The sequence below is a fragment of the Furipterus horrens genome, unplaced genomic scaffold, assembly GCF_987537825.1.
Source record: "Furipterus horrens unplaced genomic scaffold, mFurHor1.1.pri manual_scaffold_13, whole genome shotgun sequence".
Lineage (NCBI taxonomy): Eukaryota > Metazoa > Chordata > Mammalia > Chiroptera > Furipteridae > Furipterus > Furipterus horrens.
Window position 1 is genome coordinate 33,483,963 of NW_028327183.1, and position 20,394 is coordinate 33,504,356.

General features: G+C 41.3%; 1 protein-coding gene across 2 annotated transcripts in view; it reads right to left on the reverse strand.

The window, feature by feature from the left end:
* CEP89 (centrosomal protein 89) overlaps positions 1-20,394 on the reverse strand; it is a 109,334-nt gene that overhangs the window by 68,899 nt on the left and 20,041 nt on the right. For both annotated transcript variants that reach the window (XM_090260340.1, XM_090260339.1), the window contains exons 5-9: positions 15,437-15,539; positions 5,758-5,786; positions 4,970-5,012; positions 2,387-2,605; positions 797-939 (exon numbers count right to left, since the gene is read on the reverse strand). In XM_090260340.1, the coding sequence (XP_090116466.1) occupies positions 797-939; positions 2,387-2,605; positions 4,970-5,012; positions 5,758-5,786; positions 15,437-15,539 (537 nt within the window). The remainder of the gene's footprint in view (positions 1-796; positions 940-2,386; positions 2,606-4,969; positions 5,013-5,757; positions 5,787-15,436; positions 15,540-20,394) is intronic.

Below are 20,394 nucleotides of genomic sequence, written 5' to 3' on the forward strand. Positions count from 1 at the left end.
GGAGGTAGTCATTTTTACCTGCTCCTTTTGTGCTGAGCCTGGGTATACAGTTGCACCCATTTAAAAACTGTTTCTTTGTTTGCTATAAATCTGTGTGAGACTCATAAATGCAAGCCCTATTGACTAGAGTTAGGTGATTTGGGGTCTGTATAAACTAGTCTGCCTTCTCTTGAAAGTTAGTTCACTGATAAATAAAAGTTGTAAACTTGAGGAACAGGACTGAGAATGGAGCAGCTGTATGGACTTCCACTCTTTTAGTTTTACATAAACTTCTGTATTGTCCCAATTATTTTTGTTACCCTCACCCAAGAACACGCTTATTGATTTTAGAAAGAAGGAAAAGGAGGGAAATAGAGGGAGAAAAGCATCGATGTGGGAAGGAAACATCGACTGCTTGCCTCTTGCAGGTACCCCTGACCGGGGACCGAATCCGAAACCCAGGCATGTGCCCTGGCTGGGAACTGAACCTGTGACCTTTTGGTTTACAAGACAATGCTCCAACCAACTTAGCCATACTGTCTAAGACTATCCCAAGTTTTTACAAACAGCCTTTATTGCCTTTGTTATGAGAAAGGAGGGAAGAAAGGAAGGAAGTAAGAGAGGGAGAGAAGAAGGGAGAAAAGAAGGGGAGGAGGTGGAGGGAAGAAGGAAACAGAAAGGTCCCTAGAAATACTGTGCTTTGTCTTTTTATACAAAATTTTGTAATAAATATGAACCCCTCATGTTTGGAAATCAATGAAACAGAAAAGGCTTAAAAAAAATATGAAGATGGATTTTTCTTAATTGGAAACCTTACCTCTTCCTTGGATAAATGCCTGAATTTTGTTTGATATCTGCTCAGTTCTACATTCAAACGATGGACAATCATTTTCAACCCATCATTTTCATCCACTAGTTCTTGAGTTTGTTTTCTTAGAGAAAGTAATTCAGGCGCAGCAACTATTAAAAAAAAAATTATAAGAACTTGTATCAAATTAATTAAGGTTTTATATAAATTGCTAACCATCTGCCCATTTTTTTCCTTTTAAATTCACAGAGGCAGTGAATGACAAATCGTCGGCAGCCGTCCGTCTCGAGAGACGATGGTGTAGCTTCTTAAGAGTCTATCTGCACCGCCGAGAATGGCTGTGCAGTCCGACTCGGGAGTGACATGGTATCTGTCTCCTCCCGTGTTGAATCGACATCTTGTGATGACGCTGAAGCTACAGAGCCTGGGCAGGGTAATATGGAGGGTCTGCTGTTGCCCATGCAGCAGACCCCCCCTCTCTTCGCAGCTGAAGGGTCCAAGGGAAAGACGGAGTCGATACAGCTTGGGTTCAGGTGCGCCGCAGGAGTTGCCGGTGTTGACTACAACGTCAAACCGCCTTAGGGACTCCGGCTCCGGATTTTCTGTCGGGGTTTACTCCCTTAGCCTTTCCCCTGAAGAGGTATGCCGCAAGGCAGCGGAGGTTTTTTGGAGTCAGAGTTTTCCTTCTCTGATGTACCCTGACTGGAAGATCGAACCAGCGACACTTAGCTCGCAGGCCGACGCTCAATCCACTGAGCTAAACCAGCCAGGGCAAAGTGAATGACAAATATATAGGTATAAATCAATAAAAAGTTTCTAAGTTTTTTTTAGCACTAAATAGTCAATACTTTGGAAGTTTGGGGAAGTTTTTACATGTACAATTAATTAAGGTAAAATAACAACTTCAGATTGAATGGGAAATGTCACTGTTTCCAATGATATATAAATATTTGCCTTGTAAATCATACAGAATAAGTGGAAAATGTATGAGAATAACCTTTCCAAATAATAGCAATGTCTATTAGAAGTCTTAATAGAAAACATATCCCACAAATTAATAAAGAATATAAAGTATCTAGAAATAAATGTGCACAAGAAAAGAAATATGAAGGTTCTATAGGAAGAAAATGACATCATCTCCCTTCAGGAAATAATATTAGTCCTATATAAATAGATAAATGTTGAGAGATAACATTAGTAAATATTTACATAATCTTACAGTTAAAAAGGGTATAAGTAATAAAAAATATTTCATATATTTAAATTATCAACAGAAAATATTACATATGTGACAAAGGCTAACATCCTTAATACATTAAAAGTTCCTACAAGCCAAATGAGAAAAAGCCAAGTATCTCAATTTAAAGTGGGAAAATTTAAAAATAAAAATTAAAGCGACCTGCAAAGATATGAAAAAATACTTAAGCTCATCAATAATAAAAGAAATACAGGTTAAAATGTGATTCCTTTTTTTTTTTCCTGCCTATCAAATTAGAAAGAAAAATATAATCCTCGTCATTGGTAAATATGTGGTAAAAGGCATTTTTATATGAAGTTCTGTTTGTTTCTTTAATAAAAGAACTGTGTAGTTGTTCCCACCTTCCTGAGGGGATGCTTTCTCAGCCTCTTTCAGCTGTCCATTTTCTTTTTGTCTTCTCTTAAGTTTTAATTGTAGTTTTTTCATTTCTTGTTTTATTATGTTAAGTTCAAGAGTAAGGGTTTGGTTTCTATTGTTCAGATGTAAATTTTCTTCTTTTAATTCCTCAAACTTTTCTTTGGTTATTTCTATACATTGTTGACGTGTTTTACCAGTTTTATCTGAAAAGGTATAGGGGAAATGTTTTAAAATATTAACTGACATTTACAATTTTACATCAAAACTACACGAGTCCTCATTTGAAAAACCATGTGAGCAACTACTTCCTGTCAGGCCTCATGTGGTCTGATGAGACCACAGTGGATGACAGGAAGAGAGGTAACAGACGGGGAGGCCACCAGGAACCAAAAAGCCTTTTAGGCAGCGATGCGAAAAGGAAGAGGCTCTACTCTCAGATGAGTCTGCCAGGTTAGCAGTAAAGAACGTGACTGAATGAGGCCTAGCCCAGAGGGGCTCTGAGGCAGGCAGCACTACAGTGGGGACAGGTTATATGAGAGAAGGATCAAGGGATAAAACCCCAAGGGGCTCAATAGCTGACTGGGTATGAACAGTGAGGCAAAGGAAAATCCAGGATGAGGACCAAGATCCGTGGTTTGGAAGATATTTAGCCAGACAAGGAACACAAGTGGAGCAAGGGAAGATAGCTCAGATTGGGACACACGCCCAGAGCTCTGAAGGCAGCCTCAGCTGAAGAGACGGGCGCCACCAGCATGTGGGCACTACCTGATGGCACCAGGGAAACAAGAAAACCAGAGATCACAGAGGATTTTAAGAAGAAACAGCAAGAAAGACAGGAAGAAAACAGTGAGTGGTGTCCCATTGTGAGATATGCCCTGAGAGGTCAAAATAGGTGGACAGTACAATGGGCTTCCTGGCCAGGGCATACTTCCGAAGGTGGGAACAGAAGCAGAGCTTCTGTGGACAGAGGGACAGGTGGCTCCAGACAGTAGATTCAATGCACACCCGAGGGGTGACAAGGCCTAGGGAGAGGACTGGTGGATCCAGATAACCTCCCCTGACCCCTGAGACACATATACCTGGTCCTTAGAACATGAAAGGAAAGGCTAAAAAATGAGTAAATCCAGTTACATCGAGAACAAGAGGGGAACCATGAGGGATCCCAGAAAGAAAACAGTTGAGATTAGGTTGAAGATGGAAGCTGCAGCCAGAAATATGTCAGGAAACGTCAGTTACAAAAGGTGGGGATGCCTCGCCATGGCAGGTAGTGGGAACCGAAGTGGCCTAGAAAGCACTGATGAGGTGTCTGGTTAGAGCACCAGATGGGGCTCAAACCTGTGGGCCAGGCAGCTGACAGCAGAGGTGCATGCCCCTTGGCAGGCAGTACATATAGGCACTGAGATCTGAGAGGCAGGGCAGGCCCAAAGGCCCATCACTCATTGGAGACAGGCTGTACAGCTGCAGCCTGGCTGGTTTCCCCATCTGAGTAGCCTGCAGCAAGCAGATACTGCATCCCCAGGCAAACCAACAAGGACTCTCAGGAACCAAGGTGGGCACACCACCAGGAACGTCAAGTGTCTGAGCCAAGAGAAGCGCCAAAGTCAAAAAACAGAGGAGAGAGTGGCTGGCACAAAACCCACAAGACTTTGGAATGAGTATATTTAATATTCTCAGAGAGGATGCCAGTCGATACTTCACAGAATCATGTAAACATTTAAAATAATACATAAATTCAAAGGATGGCTGAGTGACAGAATATATACAATGACAAATGAGCCTGCGGGCTAGAAGTCTGAGCCCTTGCAAACTCCCAGAACATAGCACCAAAAATACTAAGAATGGGTGAAAATCAAGTCAATCTGACATGAAGGATAGACTTAAGTCTTGCTACCCAATATGGTTTTCAGATAGTGATGCGAAGCATTACAGGCAAAAATTACAAAATACACTTTGAAAGCTACTGAAGCCCCACAAATGTTATAGGGGAAACTATCCCAGAAAACATCTCTAGACCTCAAACTCTGCCTCCAGCCCCAGAGTGGAGCCCTTATTTGCATATATGCACCCTACCAGCGTCAAAGCATACCCCACAGGTCCCTCTGCCCACCCCCCCAGGATCTGAGCACATACCACAGGGATATACTTCCACCATCCAATGTTTGAATGTTTGGTTTCTCTCTCTCAAGATTTTATTTATTTATTTTTAGAGAGAGAGGAAGGGAGGAAAAAAGAGAGAGAAACATTCATCAGTTGTCTCTTACACACACCCCAACGGGGGACCAGTTGAAATCTAGCATGTGCCCTGACTGGGAATTGAACCAGAAACCTTTTGCTCTGTGAGACAACACTCAACCAACTGAGCCACGCTGGTCAGGGCTGGACCCTCTCTTTTGAGGCAAAGGCAGAAATTCAACAACTGCTACCTTTTCTCAATTCCAGTAATGGGACAGAAGCAGCAGTTTTTACAGGGGAAAAAAAAGAGAGACCTTTATTTTAGATGAGATTGCTTTGGGTATTCTATAAAACTATAAGCTTTTCAATCATAATGAAAATCAAAAGACAAATACCTGGGGAGGGTGGAGGTTTTCCACATAATGGTGGTTTTTCATCCTGGGTGGGGGGAAAAAATCATGAGCCTAATAAATTGAGAGTCTTGGCATCTTCTGTTCAAACTTTCTGCCTTTTTGCCCATGAGTTCAGACAGTCACTGTGCCCTTCTATGTAGGTCCCATGAGTAACAGGCTATCTGTTCACATTCTGTAGCATGTGATACGGCTGCAAGTGCTGAGCAGAGACGCGCAAAGCCAACTCCAACAGGGTCTTTTCTCCTTGGGATATGCAAGAAGACCCCATAAACTGCAGAGAAGCATGTTTTCAGGGTGCTCATAAAAGAATATAAGATCTTGTTTTTCAACACAAAACTCTGAGGAAAGGGAAACCTTTGAACTTTTGTTAATTTTTCCATTACACATCAATCTGATATTAAGTTTCTAATTTCTGCTGAAAAAAGTAGATGAGGTTACAAATTAATTCTACAGAGAAATTTTTAATTTTTAAACCCCTATAACATCACACAATTCAAAACTTAAGTTAGAACTATTCGATGTTTGCAAATTATTGTCTATTCATCCAACAAATTATGAAAGTGATTTCTAACTTCTCAAATACATTACTTTCAGTTTTAAACTACAGAAAATATGAGTTTCTTCAAGTTTTATAAATATATAAAAAGAAACATTCAATCAGAAAGAATTCTTAAGGGAAGTCTTTTCTCCACAATTCACAAAATTTTTTAAAAATTATGATGGAAATTCAATCTATTGAGTAAAAGCAGTTTTTAAAAAAGTAATCTTACCTTTAAATTCAGAACAGAATGTTCATCATCTGATTTAAAAAAGAAGAGAAAAAAATTTAAAAGCAGATAAAGACATTTGACAACTAAGTACAATCACAGAAACTCACCTTCTACAGATGAGCTATGCAAGGCAGGGAACGGCAACAGGCTTTGCATGGTCACAGGGCAAGCTGGTCCTGGAGGGAGGCAGGGAGCCCAACTCTGAACTGCTCACCTCCGTCTATCCTGCTCATTCTTGAGCACCTTCAGCGGCTCACGGGAGTGCAGAACCAAGGCCAGATTCCTCAGTGACTCTGAGCTCTTTCCAGGCAGGGCTCCTCTCCAACTTTCCAACATATTCCCCACACCTGTGCTCTCTCCACATGGTCCGCCCCGCCATTCCCCAAATGGGCTGGGCTTACCCTGCCTGGAGGTAGCATCGGACTCTCAGAAAAGTAGTTGTTTCTGGAAGCAAACTGCCTCAGTGACACAGATGAAAACAAATCTTGCCCAGCAACTCACTTTCAATTTACAAATACACATTCGTGATTAAGATCCTCCTTGAAATGGGAGACCTTACAACCCAGTTTGCTGGTACTCTTTGTTGCAGTGAAAAGTTGGACTTTCAACTTTTTAGAAATTGGTTGCTTTTAACTTTCCACGATTAATTTGCAGAACAGAAATAACTGGCTGAAAAATACATTAGAAACAAATATACAGAAAAGTAGAAAAAACTTACGAATTCAGAAAAACAGACAAAAATGCTTAAAGATGCATAAGGATTATAAATTACTTCCTGGTTCATTACAATTACCAACACTTGAACAACTAATCAATGAAGAGTTTATTTTTGACCAAAAGGCATCTTAATCCACTATTTTTGACCAACTTGCTTTTTTTCCTTTTCTTTTTAAAATTTATTTTTATTTTACTTTTCCAAATTAAAGTTGACATTCAATATTAACAAAACTGTTTTTGATCAAGTGTCTTGTGGCAGCCTGGACTGGAGCACTGGATGAAATCGTACCCGGTCCCTCCAGCCTAATGACCTCTTTTCCCTGCCACACTCTACAGCTGTCGGTGTCAACTGCTCTCCGGTCCTTGTGCCTCCTCTACTGCCAGCCTTAGCGCCCAGGCAGTTCGCCATCTGCACATTCTCCCCTGCAACTAGAATGTGAGCAAAAAGGCCTGTGGCTCTATCATTTCAGGCACACAGTAGGTGCTGAATGAATTTCTAATGAGCAAATGTTTAATACAAAAATAATTTACATTTTTAATAACTCTTTTAGAGTAGTCTTGATTTAGTATTTTACAATGCTGTTTCAGATCTATTGCTTTCATGTTTAATGGAATCTTCTATGTCCCCCTTAAATTCTTCACAAAATAAAGTTGGGGGAGGAGAGAGGATTAAATGAAGATAAATAGGCTTCTAGTCAAAATGGCAGAGTAGGTAAATGCAGTACTGACATCCTCCCATGACCACTTCAAACTTACAACTAATCTACTGAACAACCACCACTGAAGTCTAGCTCAACAAAAGTTCTGTAACTAAGGATACACAGAAGAAGCCACATGGAGCCTGAAAGGAGGCACAGAGATAAAGAGCTGTCAAATCCCACGCCCATATGAGGAAGTTAAGAATCAGGAGGAATAGCTCAGCTGCAGAGGTCCTCACTAAGGAGCCCTAAACCAGAACCCACAGCCCAGAGTTTTAGTGACAGAAAGAGAGGTCCTCATCACTTCCGGCTGTGAAAATCAGTGGAGATTGTAGCTGAGTGAGATAGAGGGCTTCCAGGGTCCCAAGCATTCCTCCTTTTTTTTAAAATTTTTTAAGTATATTTTATTGATTATGTGGTTACAGTAGTCCCGATTTTTTCCCCTTTGCTCCCCTCTGCCCAATATGACTCTTCCTTCCAGCAATCCCACCCCCCGTAGTTCATGTCCATGGGTTGTGAATATAGGTTCTATATATTGGAATGGCTTCACCCTTTCCAATATTATTCTTAACTTCCCGCTGTCTATTTTGTACCAACAAATTATGCTTCTTAATCCCTGCACCATTTCCCCATTTCTCCCCTGTCCCCTTCCCAGCTGATAACCCTCCAAATGATCCCCACAGCTATGATTCTGTTCCTATTCTGGTCTGCTTAATTGGATTGTTTTTATTTTTTAGATTCAGTTGTTGATAGTTGTGAGATTGGTGTCATTTTTTTTTAATATGATTTATTGATTATGTTGTTACAGTTGTCCCAATCTCCCTTCCCTTTATTCCCCTCCACCCAGTGACACCCCTCCCTCCAGTTGTCCCCCCCAACTTAGTCCATGCCCATTTGTTGTGCACATAGTTCTTCTCAACCTCTTCCTGTCTACTCCATTCCCTCCTACTATGCTTCTTAATTCCTGTACCATCTCCCTCCCTTTCTCCCCTTCCCCCTCCCTACTGACCTCACCCCAATAATGTTCCCCATACCTATAATTCTTTTCCCACTCTTGTTGCCTACTTAGCTTGCCTTTGTTTCGGTTCCCTAGCTTTCTACTAAACAAGTCCCTTTAACATCTCATATAACAGTGGCTTGGATCTAATGAACTCCTTCAGTTTTACTTTGTCCTGGAAGCACTTTCTCTGCCCTTCTATTCTGAATGACAGCTTCACTGGATTGAGTAATCATGGTTGTAGGTTTTTGCTTTTCATTACTTTGAATATTTCTTGCCAGTCCCTTCTTGCCTGCAGAGTTTCTTTTGAGAAATCAGCTGAGAGTCTTATTGGAACCCCTTTGTACGTAATTCTCTTCTCTCTTGCTGCTTTTAAGATTCCTGGACCTGTAAGTCTATTTTCTTCCCCAAGTTAAAGAAGTTCTGCTTCATTATTTTTTCACATAATTTTTCAATTTCTAGTTGTTCTTCTTCACCTTTTGTCAACCCCATGATTCGAATGTTGGCCCGTTTATAGCTATCTGATAAGTTTCTGAGCCTCTCCTCATTTCCCTCACTTTTCATTTCCTCTTTCTGCACTGGTTGACCGTTTGTTCCTTCCCTATGTTCCGATTTGTTGATTTTATCCCTGGTTTTCTTTCCCTCACCACTAGTTTTGTATGTGTTTTTGTTCATTTCAGCAGGACTAGCCTTCATTCCTTCCCCATCTTGTTTAAGATCTGCTGTTAGGTCAGAAAGCATCCTTATAACCAAAGCTCTGAACTAAGCCTCAGAAAGATTATCTCTCTGCTAGTCCATTAGATTAGATATTTGCTGTCTGGTCAGCTGTGTCACCAGGATCTCTATCATGATCTGTGCCATCCTGACAGTTTTGTTTACCTTTGCTTCCTGGGCGGGGCTGTTACATCTCCTATGCTATAGGAGAGTGGACCCTGTGCACCCATCACAACTGGGTGACCCTTCTCACCATGCTGTGGCATTTTCGCTGTCCCGCTGCCATCGCTGCTGCTGCTGCCGACAGCACAGCTTGACCTCTCCACCCCAGCTTCACCCGGACGAGCACCACTTCCCTATAACTTCATACGTTGGACTTCCATTTATTTTCTGGAACTTCTGGTTATTTCTGGTTTTGCGGTAGTTGTACTCCTTCCCAGCTGTGCAGGGAGATGGATCATGCCAGTCTAGGCCTCCATCTTGGCCGGAAGTCTTCTGTGGTGTCATTTTAATGTTCATTATTTTGATCTTCTTTTTCTTAAGTAAGCCCCTTTGACATTTCATATAATAATGGCTTGGGGATGATGAACTCCTTTAGCTTCACCTTGTCTAGGAAGCACTTTATCTGCACTTCCATTCTAAATGGAAAAATGGATAGAGTAATCTTGGCTGTAGGTCCTTGCTTTTCATCACATTGGATACTTCTTGCCAGTCCTTTCTTGCCTGCAAAGTTTCTTTTGAGAAAACAGCTGATAGTCTTATAGGCACCCCTTTGTAGGTAACTCTGCTTTTCTCCTGCTGCTTTTAAGATTCTCTCTTTATCTGGAACCTTTGGCATTTTAATGATGATTTGTCTTGGTGTGGTCCTCCTTGGGTCTAGCTTGTTTGGGACTCTCTGTGCTTCCTGGACTTGTACGTCTATTTCCTTCACCAAATTTGGGAAGTTTTCCTTCATTATTTTTTTCACATAAGCTTTGAATTTCTTGCTCTTCCTCTTCTCCTTCTGGCACCCCTATGATTTGGATGTTGGTATGTTTAAAGTTGTCCCAGAGGTTCCTAAGCCTCTCCTCATTTTTTTCAATTCTTGTTTGCTCATTCTGTACTGGTTGGCTGTCTTTTCTTCCTTATGTTCCAAATCATTGATTTGAACCCCAGTGTCCTTCCCTTCACTATTGGTTTTGTATGGATTTTCCTTCGTTTCATTTAGCATAGCCTTCACTTCTTTCCTTATGCGTTTGCCATACTTAAGCATATCTGTCAAGCCTTTGAGCATCTTTATCACCAGTGTTTTGAACTCTATGTCTGTTAGGTTGGCTATCTCCTCATCATTTAGTTCTCCCACTGGAACCTCGATCCGTTCCCTCTTTTGGGCCATATCTTTCTGTCTCCTCATCTTGACAGGCTCCTGTGTTTGTTTGTCTCTGTGTCTTAGGTAGAGGTGTTGCATCTGTTACATTGTAAGGGGTGGAGCGTTAGGTATTCACCAGTATCGGGTGACTCATTTCACCACATCGTGGTGCTGTATGTGAGGGAGGTGTCTGAGACGCAACAATGCCGCTTGCTCAGCACTCACCTCTTTTCCAGGCACTTCTCCCACATCCATATCAGACTGGTGCCTCTCTAGCTATTGCCCTGGCCATCATTCCCAGAGTGGGTGGGCCTGCTGATGTTCCAGGTCCGTAGTGACCCTTCAAACAAGTGGACTCCACTGAGAGACCAGCAGTCTCCTCCTCCACCTCTTCTGCCCCAACCCCCACTGGTTTGCACAGTCAGAAGCAACGAGGCTTGATTTTCCCTGGCGCTGAGACTGTGAGCTATGCAGTTCGGCATGGTGCTGGGAGCACTCCCCAGGTATCCCTCCTGACTTTTTAAAATGTGTGACTGCACTTTCCGCCAGCCTGCCACTGCCGCTGTGGCCGCCACTGCTGCTGTCGCCACACTGCGTCATCTCCATTTTGGATCCACCCCTCGTACCTGTCTGGATGAATATTCTTCTTTATATCTTTGTTTGTTGGACTTCCATGCAGCTCGATTTTCTGGAACTTCTGGTTGTCTCTAGTTTTGAGGTACTGTAGTTGTATTCCTTCTTAGTTGTGGAGGGAGATGAAGTGTGTCTGTCCAGGCCTCCATTTTGGCCGGAAGTCCCGAGGTGTTACTCTTAAAGGGCCCGCACATGGACTTACTCCTGATAGACTCACTTGCTCTGAGCTTCAGTACTGGGGCAGCAGCTCAAAAGGTGTCAGAGATATAGGGGTATGAACTGAATTGTCTGGCTTTGGGGTGAGGGTCGGAGAGGAAGCTTTCTCCCAGAGAGAAGTAGTGGCAGAAAACACTGTTCCTTTGTTGAGCCCTCTCCCCACAGAGGCAGCAGGTGGGCACCATGTTTGAGTCTCCATCCACCTGACTCACTGTTCACCCTGCTCTGGTGATTCCTTGAGATGCCATCCAACCCACCCAACTTTCAGACCACTGAAGCCACTTCCAGTGGCGTTTCCATATAAAAAGCCTACCTTGGCTCACATTTTGGACTTTGCTGAAATCTCTCAACAGTTCACAAACCCCCCAAAAGCAGCATCTGACCTTGGGGTGGCCTGTTCCTGTTGCTAAGAGCCCCAAGCCTGGCTCTAGTGGCAGCCAGTTTTGGTTCACAGCTTGGCCTCTCCTGGCTACCTCCTAGTCCAGCACAAGTGGCAACCATCTGCAGATTGCTTTGTAATTCATGCCAGGTTTCCCCAGTCATGGCACAAGGAGTGGCCAACCTTGGCCTGCCCCTCCTAGGAGGCCGCAGAGTCAGTGCACCCACTGGAGAGCTTCAGACCACACCGAAGCACCACCCAACCAACTGCACCAGTGACACATTCAAGTGGCAGACTCATCTGGCACCGGAGTCCTGCTGAAGCAAGTCTTGCTCCATGGGATCAGCCCCTGCACAGAAGTTTCTCTGCTGTAGTCTTGGCCAATCCTTGCCGCTGACTGGCCTGGGAGTCAATCCCACCCACTGATGGGCCAACCACAATCAAGGCTCAACTACAACATGAAGGTGCACACAGCCCACACTGCAGGGGGTTGAACACACCTGAAGCACCCAGCTTGAGTAACTAGGAAAGCTGTGCCAGTGGGACCTACAGGAGACCTACTGCAGAAGGCCATTCTACAAAGCCTGGGAGACATTGCAGCTCTACACAGAAACAAACACAGGGAGTCAGCCAAAAGGAGGAGACAAAGAAACATGTTCCAAATGACAGAACAGGACAAAACTCCAGAAAAAGAATTAAACAAAGTGGAGACCCCCCCCCCAAAAAAATCTACCAGATACAGAGTTCAAAACACTAGTTATAAAGATGCTCAAAGAACTTAGGAAAAGAATAAATCTACTCAACAGAGATAAAAACATAAATATGGAGGTAGAAAATATAAAAAAGTACCAGTCAGAAATGAAGAGTACAATAAATGAAATGAAGAATACAGTAAAAGGAATCAATAGGAGATTAGATAAAGCAGAGGATCAAATTAGCAATTTGGAAGGTAAGGTAGCAAAAAACACCCAATCAGAACAACAAAGAGAGAAAAAGAATCCAAAAAATGAGGCTAGTTTAAAGGGCCTCCAGGATAACATCAAGCGTACCAACATTTGCATCATGGGGGTACCAGGAGGAATGGAAAACCTATTTGAATCAACTTGGTGAAGAAAATAGAGACACAAGCCCAGGAAGCACAGAGTCCAGGCCCACTCAAAGACATGTCATAATTAAAATGCCAAAGGTTAAAGACAAGACAGAACCTTAAAACCAGCAAGAGAAAAGCAGTTAAGTTACCTATAATGGGAGTTCCCATAAATCTGTCAGTTGATTTCTCAACAGAAACTTTGCAGATCAGAAGGGACTGGCACAAAATATTCAAACTGATGCAAAGCAAGGACCTACGATCGAGACTACTTTACCCAGTAAAGCTATCATTTATAATCAAGGGACATATAAACATCTTCCCAGACAAGAAAATGTTAAAGGAGTTGATCACCACCAAATCAGTGTTACACGAAATGTTAAAAGGTCTTCTTTAAGAAGAAAAAGGCAAAAAAAAAAAAAAAGAAAAAAAAAGATTAAAAAGATGAACACTAAAATGGCAATAAATGCATATCTATCAATAATTACTTTATTTTTTAAGATCTTATTTATTTACTTTTAGAGAGAGGGGAAAGGAAGGAAAAAGAGAGGGAAAGAAATGTCAGTGTGTGAGAGATACACTGATTGGTTGCTTCACACATGCCCCCCATCTGGGGACCTGGCCTGCAACCCAGGCATGTGCCCCAACCAGGAATCAAAGTGGAGACCTTTTTGATTCACAGGCCTGTGCTCAATCCACTGACCCACACCTGCCAGGTCTCAATAATTACTTTAAATGCAAATGGATTAAATGCTCTAATCAAAAGACAAAGGGTGACTGAGTGGAGAAGAAAAAAAGACCTATACATATACTGTGGACAAGACACTCGCTTCAGATAAAAGACATACACAGACTGAAAGTAAAGGGATGGGAAAAGATATTTATGAAAATGGAAACAAAAGAAGCTGTGGTAACAACACTTATGCCAGACAAAATAAGACTTTAAAACAAAGGCTGTAACAAGAGACAAAGAAGAACCCAGCAATTCCACTTTGGGGTATTTATCCAAGGAAACCTAAAACACTAAATTGAAAAGACAAATTTTTTTAAATGAATAAATAAATAAATAAATATAAAGGCATATACACGCATATGTTCACTGCACCATTATTTACAATAGCCAAGATATGGAGGCAAACTAAGTGTCCATCAATAGATGAATAAATAAAGAAGTGACTTATGTAGACAATGGGAAATAAATTGGCCACAAAAAAGAATGAAAGCTTGCCGTTTGAGACAACATGGATAAACTTAGAGGGTATTGAGCTGAGTAAAATAAGTCAAAGACAAACACCATATGATTTCACTTATATGTGGCATCTAAAGGACAAAATAAACAAATAAAACAGAAACAGACATAGATATAGAGAACATTTTGATGGTTGCCAGAAGGGGGATCACAGGCTGGGTAAAAAAGGAAAAGGGATTCAGAAGCACAAATTGTAGTTACAGAATAGTCATGGGGATGTAAAGGATAGTAAAGGGAATATAGTTAATAATCCTGTAATAACTAAATATGGTGCCATATAAGTATTAGACTTATCAGGGTGATCATTCAGTAAGTTATATAAATGTTTAATCACTGGGTTGTAAACCTGAAATTATTGTACCTCAACTGTAATTGAAAATAAAAATGTACTAAAAAATAAGGAAAATAGAAAAATGCTGACAGCTGAAGAAGGTGGGTGATGGGCATGGCTGTTCCTATTGCTATTCTCTACTATTGTACATGTTTGAAAATTATGATGATAAAAAGTTTTTAAGGGGCAATCCACCTATTTTGCTAAAGAAAATAAATGATCTTTATTTTATCTTTGTCATCAACTTTTCAGAAAAAGAACCTAATGAAAAGTAAACTAAGAATCTGTATCAACTTCTGGCCAAGATGGAGGCATAGGCAGACACGCTCCATCTCCCTACACAACTAAGATAGGAATACAACTACCTCAAAACTGGAGACAACCAGATGTCCCAGAAAATCGAGCTGCATGGAATTCCAACAAAGATATAAAGAAGAAATACTCATCCAGACAGGTGCGACAGCTCTACCTAAGACAGAGAGGCAAACACAGGAGCCGTCAGGCTGAGGATACAGAAAGGTATGGCCCAAAAGAGGGAAGAGATCAATGTTCCAGTTGGAGAACTAAGTGACAAGGAAATAGCCAACCTAACAGATGAGATAATCAACCTGACAGATGTAGAGTTCAAAACACTGGTGTTAAAGATGCTCACAGGCTTGACAGATATGCTTAAGTATGGCAAATGCATAAGGGAAGAAGTGAAGGCTATGCTAAGTGAAAAGAAGGAAAATTCACATGAAACCAATGGTGAAGGGAAGGAAATTGGGGTTCAAATAAATGATTTGGAACATAAGGAAGAAATAAACAGTCAACCAGTACAGAATGAAGAAACAAGAATTGAAAAAAATAAGGAGAGATTTAGAAACCTCTAGGACAACTTTAAATGTGCCAATACTCAAATCATAGTGGTGTCAGAAGGAGAAGAGGAAGAGAAAGAAATTGAAAGCTTATATGAAAAAATAATAAAGGAAAACATCCCAAATTTGGTGAAGAAAATGGACATACAAGTCCAGGAAGCACAGAGTCCCAAACAAGCTCGACCCAAATAGGACCATACCAAGCCACGTCATAATTAAAATGCCAAAGGTTCAAGATCAAGAGAGAATCCTAAAAGCAGCAAGAGAAAAGCAGAGAGTTACCTAGAAAGGGATGCTCAACTTTAGGGTAACTTATCATCAGTGAAAACAAAATTCAGAATATTCCTACTTGTAATAACAGAATCACAGCATGGAGGTACAATGGCTATATATTCCCCTAAGTTAACCAATATTTATTGCCACAAAATGTTTTTAATATTTAAAAAATATTACCTTTTTCTTGTGTGTACTGTGGTATAAGAGGTGAGTCTGGAAACCCATCTTGCTCAGAAATATTTTCCTCATCTTCACTGTCCACTCCGTGAGACAATGGAACCTTTTGTTACAAGAGACAAAGGAAAAAACATATGAACAAATTTCCTCCCAGTAAACTCAAATGGCTTATTCTATACTTTCTCCAGTACCATCTCCTTCTCTGAGACACAAAAGGACTACACCTGGCAGGGCTGGATGAAACTTTGGGCTCCTTCATATTCCACCCACACTGCCCAGGCAGCCTCTACCTCCTTCATGCCAGGGACTAACCCAGAAAAAGGGGCTGCATCTGACCTGCTGTGCAGAGCACCCAATACCACCCACCCTACCCTGGTACCGATACTGTGTTATCATCTCTATGTGGGACAAGAGCTGTCGACTGTGAGAACCTGCAATCACACAACTGTGTGGGGTTGAGATCCATCTTGTTTGTTGGCTTTCTGAGTCCACTGGAAATGCTGTTTCCTCGTGAAGTGGAACTCTCTCCTCCACTGCCTGTGAGCACATACTATGTAGATGTCATGAATGGTGGCAGGACTGCAGAGCTGTCCCTTACAGACCCATCAGCCAGGAATGGGACCCTGTGGTGAGCAGGAGACAGTCTCACTGGCAGGGCTCTGACAAGTGGAGACAGAAGCAACCCATGCTTACAGTAAGCTAACCATGGTGCTCTCTGGTACGCTTCTTTTCTGCTATCCTGATTCTTCACTAAAATCTTACATAATCATCTTGTCTTAGCTGTGCTGTGCTGTGCTGTAGGCAAAGAAAGACCATCCCCAAGGCTGGCAGGGAGGTACTGGCACTGACCATCAAGATGCATTGGAGCATTTCAGAGCCAAGAGCTACGGCTGATGGGCCCATTAGGCTCCTGTACAAGGCTCCAAGGTAACCCAGCTCGGGAGTGGCAGATAGGTCTCCCACTCATCATTTGAAAGAAAAGAAATGACCTCTCAGTTTTCAACTCCTAGGAACCAACTGCCCTGTTCACCCTGTCAAAGATATATTAAGCAACTCATTATTATCAAGGAAATGTGACAAGTGCTAAGGGTTTCAAATGTCATCATAAACATACCCCACTACGGAAAACTGTTGGGCAATGTCTACTAGTACTAAGACTGATAATACAACTACCACTCCTTCGTATATACCCCATTGAAAATATATACACATATCTATGAATGTTCATAGCAGCGCTATTCCTAAGAGCTCCATACTGAAAAGAATCAAATATCCATCATCAGTAAAAGGAATAATTACATGGTATAGTTGTACAATGGGATATTATACAGCAATAGGAAAGAACCAACTACTGCATGAATAACTGAAGACTTTCAAAAATCCCACAGAACACATACTCTGTGATTAAATTCACAGAATTTTCACAACAGACAAAACTAATCTAAGGTTATTTTCTACGATCTAGTCTACTCTTGGAGTTAGAGCAGTGGTTAACTCGGGGGAAGAAGTGACCTCTTCTCAGTCACACAGAGGAACTTCTGGGGTATTAATAATGTCCTTTTTTAAAAAAAAATGGATGGTGACTACCTTGTAAAAATTCACTGAGCTGTACACTTATGGTTTATGTATCTTTCATGTATATTTAACATAGAAAAATAAAACAAAGAACTGTGACAATATTCAAAACAACATTCTAATGTAAAAGTTTTAATTTAAAACATTTTTTAAACTACCAAATACTTCTAACTGTAAAAATAATCGTGGCAACTAAAACAAAACTTGCGGGACTTCTGGCGAAGATGGAGGCCTAGACAGACACGCTGCATCTCCCTCCACAACTAAGAAGGAATACAACTACCTCAAAACTAGACACACCAAGTTACAGAAAACCGAGCTGCATGGAAGTCCAGCAAACAAAGATATAAAGAAGAAATACTCATCCAGATAGGTAGGAGGGGTAGAGCCAGGGCAGAGAGGACACAGTATGGTGGCAGCAGCAGCGGCAGCACTGGCAGGCCAGCAGAAAACGCAGTCACATGTTTTAAAAAGTAGGGAGGGACACCTGGGGAGCACTCCCAGCAAGAAATCAGACCGCACAGCTCATGGTTCCAGCACCGGGGAAAATAAAGCCTCATTGCTTCTGACTGTGCAAACCAGTGGTGGTTGGGGCAGAGGAAGAAACTGCTGGTCTCTCAGTGGAGTCTGCTTGTTTAAAGAGCCCCACAGTCTTAGAACATCCGCACACCCACCGACGCTGGGAACAACGGCCAGGGCAACAGCTAGAGAGGCACCAGTCCCATATGGAAGTGGGAGAAGTGCCTGGAAAAGGGTCAAGTGCTGAGCGAGTGGCATTGTTCCCTCTTAGACCCCTCCCCCACACACAGCTCCACAATGTGGTGAAACAGGCTGCCCTATACTGACGATTACCTAAGGTTCCTCCCCTTACAATGTAACAGGTGCAACGGCTCTACCTAAGACATAGAGGCAAAGAAACACAGGAGCCTGTCAAGATGAGGAGACAGAGAAGTATGGCCCAAAAGAAAGAATGGATCAAGGTTCCAGTGGGAGAACTAAGCGATGAGGAGATAGCCAACCTAACAGACACAGAGTTCAAAATACTGCTGATAAAGATGCTCACAGGCTTGACAGATATGCTTAAGTATGGCAAACACATAAGGGAAGAAGTGAAGGCTATGCTAAATGAAACAAAAGAAAATTCACACAAAACCAAAGGTGAAGGGAAGGACACCTGGGTTCAAATCAATGACCTGGAACACAAGGAAGAAAAAAAAAAAATCAACCAATACAAAATGAGAAAACAAGAATTGAAAAAAATGAGGAGAAGCTTAGGAATCTCTGGGACAACTTTATAAACGTGCCAACATCCGAATCATAGGGGTGCCAGAAGGAAAGAGGAAGAGCAAGAAATTGAAAGCTATGTGAAAAAATAATGAAGAAAAAGTCCCAAAATTTGGTGAAGGAAATAGACATAAAAATCCAGGAAGCACAGAGTCCCAAACAAGGTAGACCCAAAGAGGACCAGATCTAGACACATCATAGTTGCCTATAAGACTATCCAACTCACAACTATCAACAACTGATCTAAAAAATAAAAACAAAATCCAACTAAGCAAACCAGAATAGGAACAGAATCATAGGTAAGGGGATCATTTGGAGGGTTATCAGCTGGGAGGGGGAAAGGGGAGATATGGGGAAATGGTGCAGGGACTAAGAAGCATAATTGGCTGGTACAAAATAGACAGGGGTAAGTTAAGAATAATATAGGAAACGGTGAAGCCAAAGAACTTATATGCACAACCCATGGACATGAACTAAAGGGGGTGGGATAGCTGGAGGGAAGGAGGGTACTGGGTGGAGGGAAGCAAAGGGGAAAAAAATTGGAACTACTGTAACAACATAATCAATACAATAAACTTAGAAAATGTAAAAAAAGAAAAAGAAAAAGATTATCAGCTGATTTCTCGAAAGAAACTTTGCAGGCAAGAAGGGACTGGCAAGAAGTATTCAAGGTGATGAAAAGCAAGGACCTACAACCAAGACTACTCTATCTAGCAAAGCTATCACTTAGAATAAAAAGGGCAGATCAAGTGTTTCCCAGACAAGGTCAAGCTAAAGGAGTTCATCATCACCCAGCCCTTGTTATATGAAATGTTAAAGGGATTTACTTAAGAAAAAGAAGGTCAACACTATGAACATTAAAATGACAACAAACTCACAACTATCAACAACTGAATCTAAAAAATAAAAACAAAAACAAACTAAGCAAACAACCAGAACAGGAACAGAATCATAGCTATGGGGATCATTTGCAGGGTTATCAGCTGGGAAGGGGAAGCAGGAACAATGGGGAAATGGTGCAGGGATTAAGAAGCATAATTTGTTGGTACAAAATAGACAGGGGGAAGTTAAGCTTTTGAGTGCCACGCGTAATTGCTAAAATTCGTGTTAGAAATGCCAGGCTATTTTGCTGAGACATGCAGAGTTTATGAAAAATGTCTACAAAAACATTGTTATTCATAATAATTTGCTGAAAATGTCATGACATATAGTAAATACACTCCTCTTTTGTAAGCAGTGTTCTTTGACGCAATTTAGCAAAAAATTTATTGCATTAAAATTATTTTATTATAACAATTACTTTAGAAAAAATAAATTCTTTCCTTCAATATGGCTTTTGAAGTATAATATATGGCATAATATAAGACCTATGATTATAATTTGAAAAAACACATAGCAGCATGGATAACAAGCAAGAACTATGGCAAATATTACATAAATTTTTGAGAAAAAAAAAAGAAAACTTCATAACATACAAAAAAAATGAACACAAATGGCATTCACACTAGAGACATATATCAATAGATATCAACAATGAAAAACAGTTTATAAACAAAATGCTAACACTGCACCATGAAGCAATAAAAATGTCCATTAGCAAAAGCTTCCTTATCATGCACACTGCATAGAGTTTCAACGATTATTGCAAAGATAAATGAATTGAAAAGGACCGTTTAAAGTGTAAGTAACTCCAGGCATGATGGGCCCTCCTCCTGGTATGAGGCCTCCCATGGGTCCCCCAATGGGGATTCCCCCTGGAAGAGGAACTCCAATGGGCATGCCCCCTCCAGGAATGCGGCCCCCTCCCCCAGGAATGCGAGGGTCCCGTCCCCCGGGATGCACCCACCAAGGCCCTAGACTCATCTTGGCCCTCCTCAGCTCCCTGCTTGTTTCCCGAAAGACTGTACATAGTCCTTTTATTTCCTTGTGGCCCGTGAAACAAATTTATAATAAACTCTTAATAGACTCTTAAAAATAAATTATAACAATTAATATGTCAGTATTTGAAGAAGCGTAAAAATTTGAAATTTGGATCAACATGAGAGAAAGTTATGTCAATATATAACCTGAGGTACAAAAAAAGAGAACAAAACATAAAA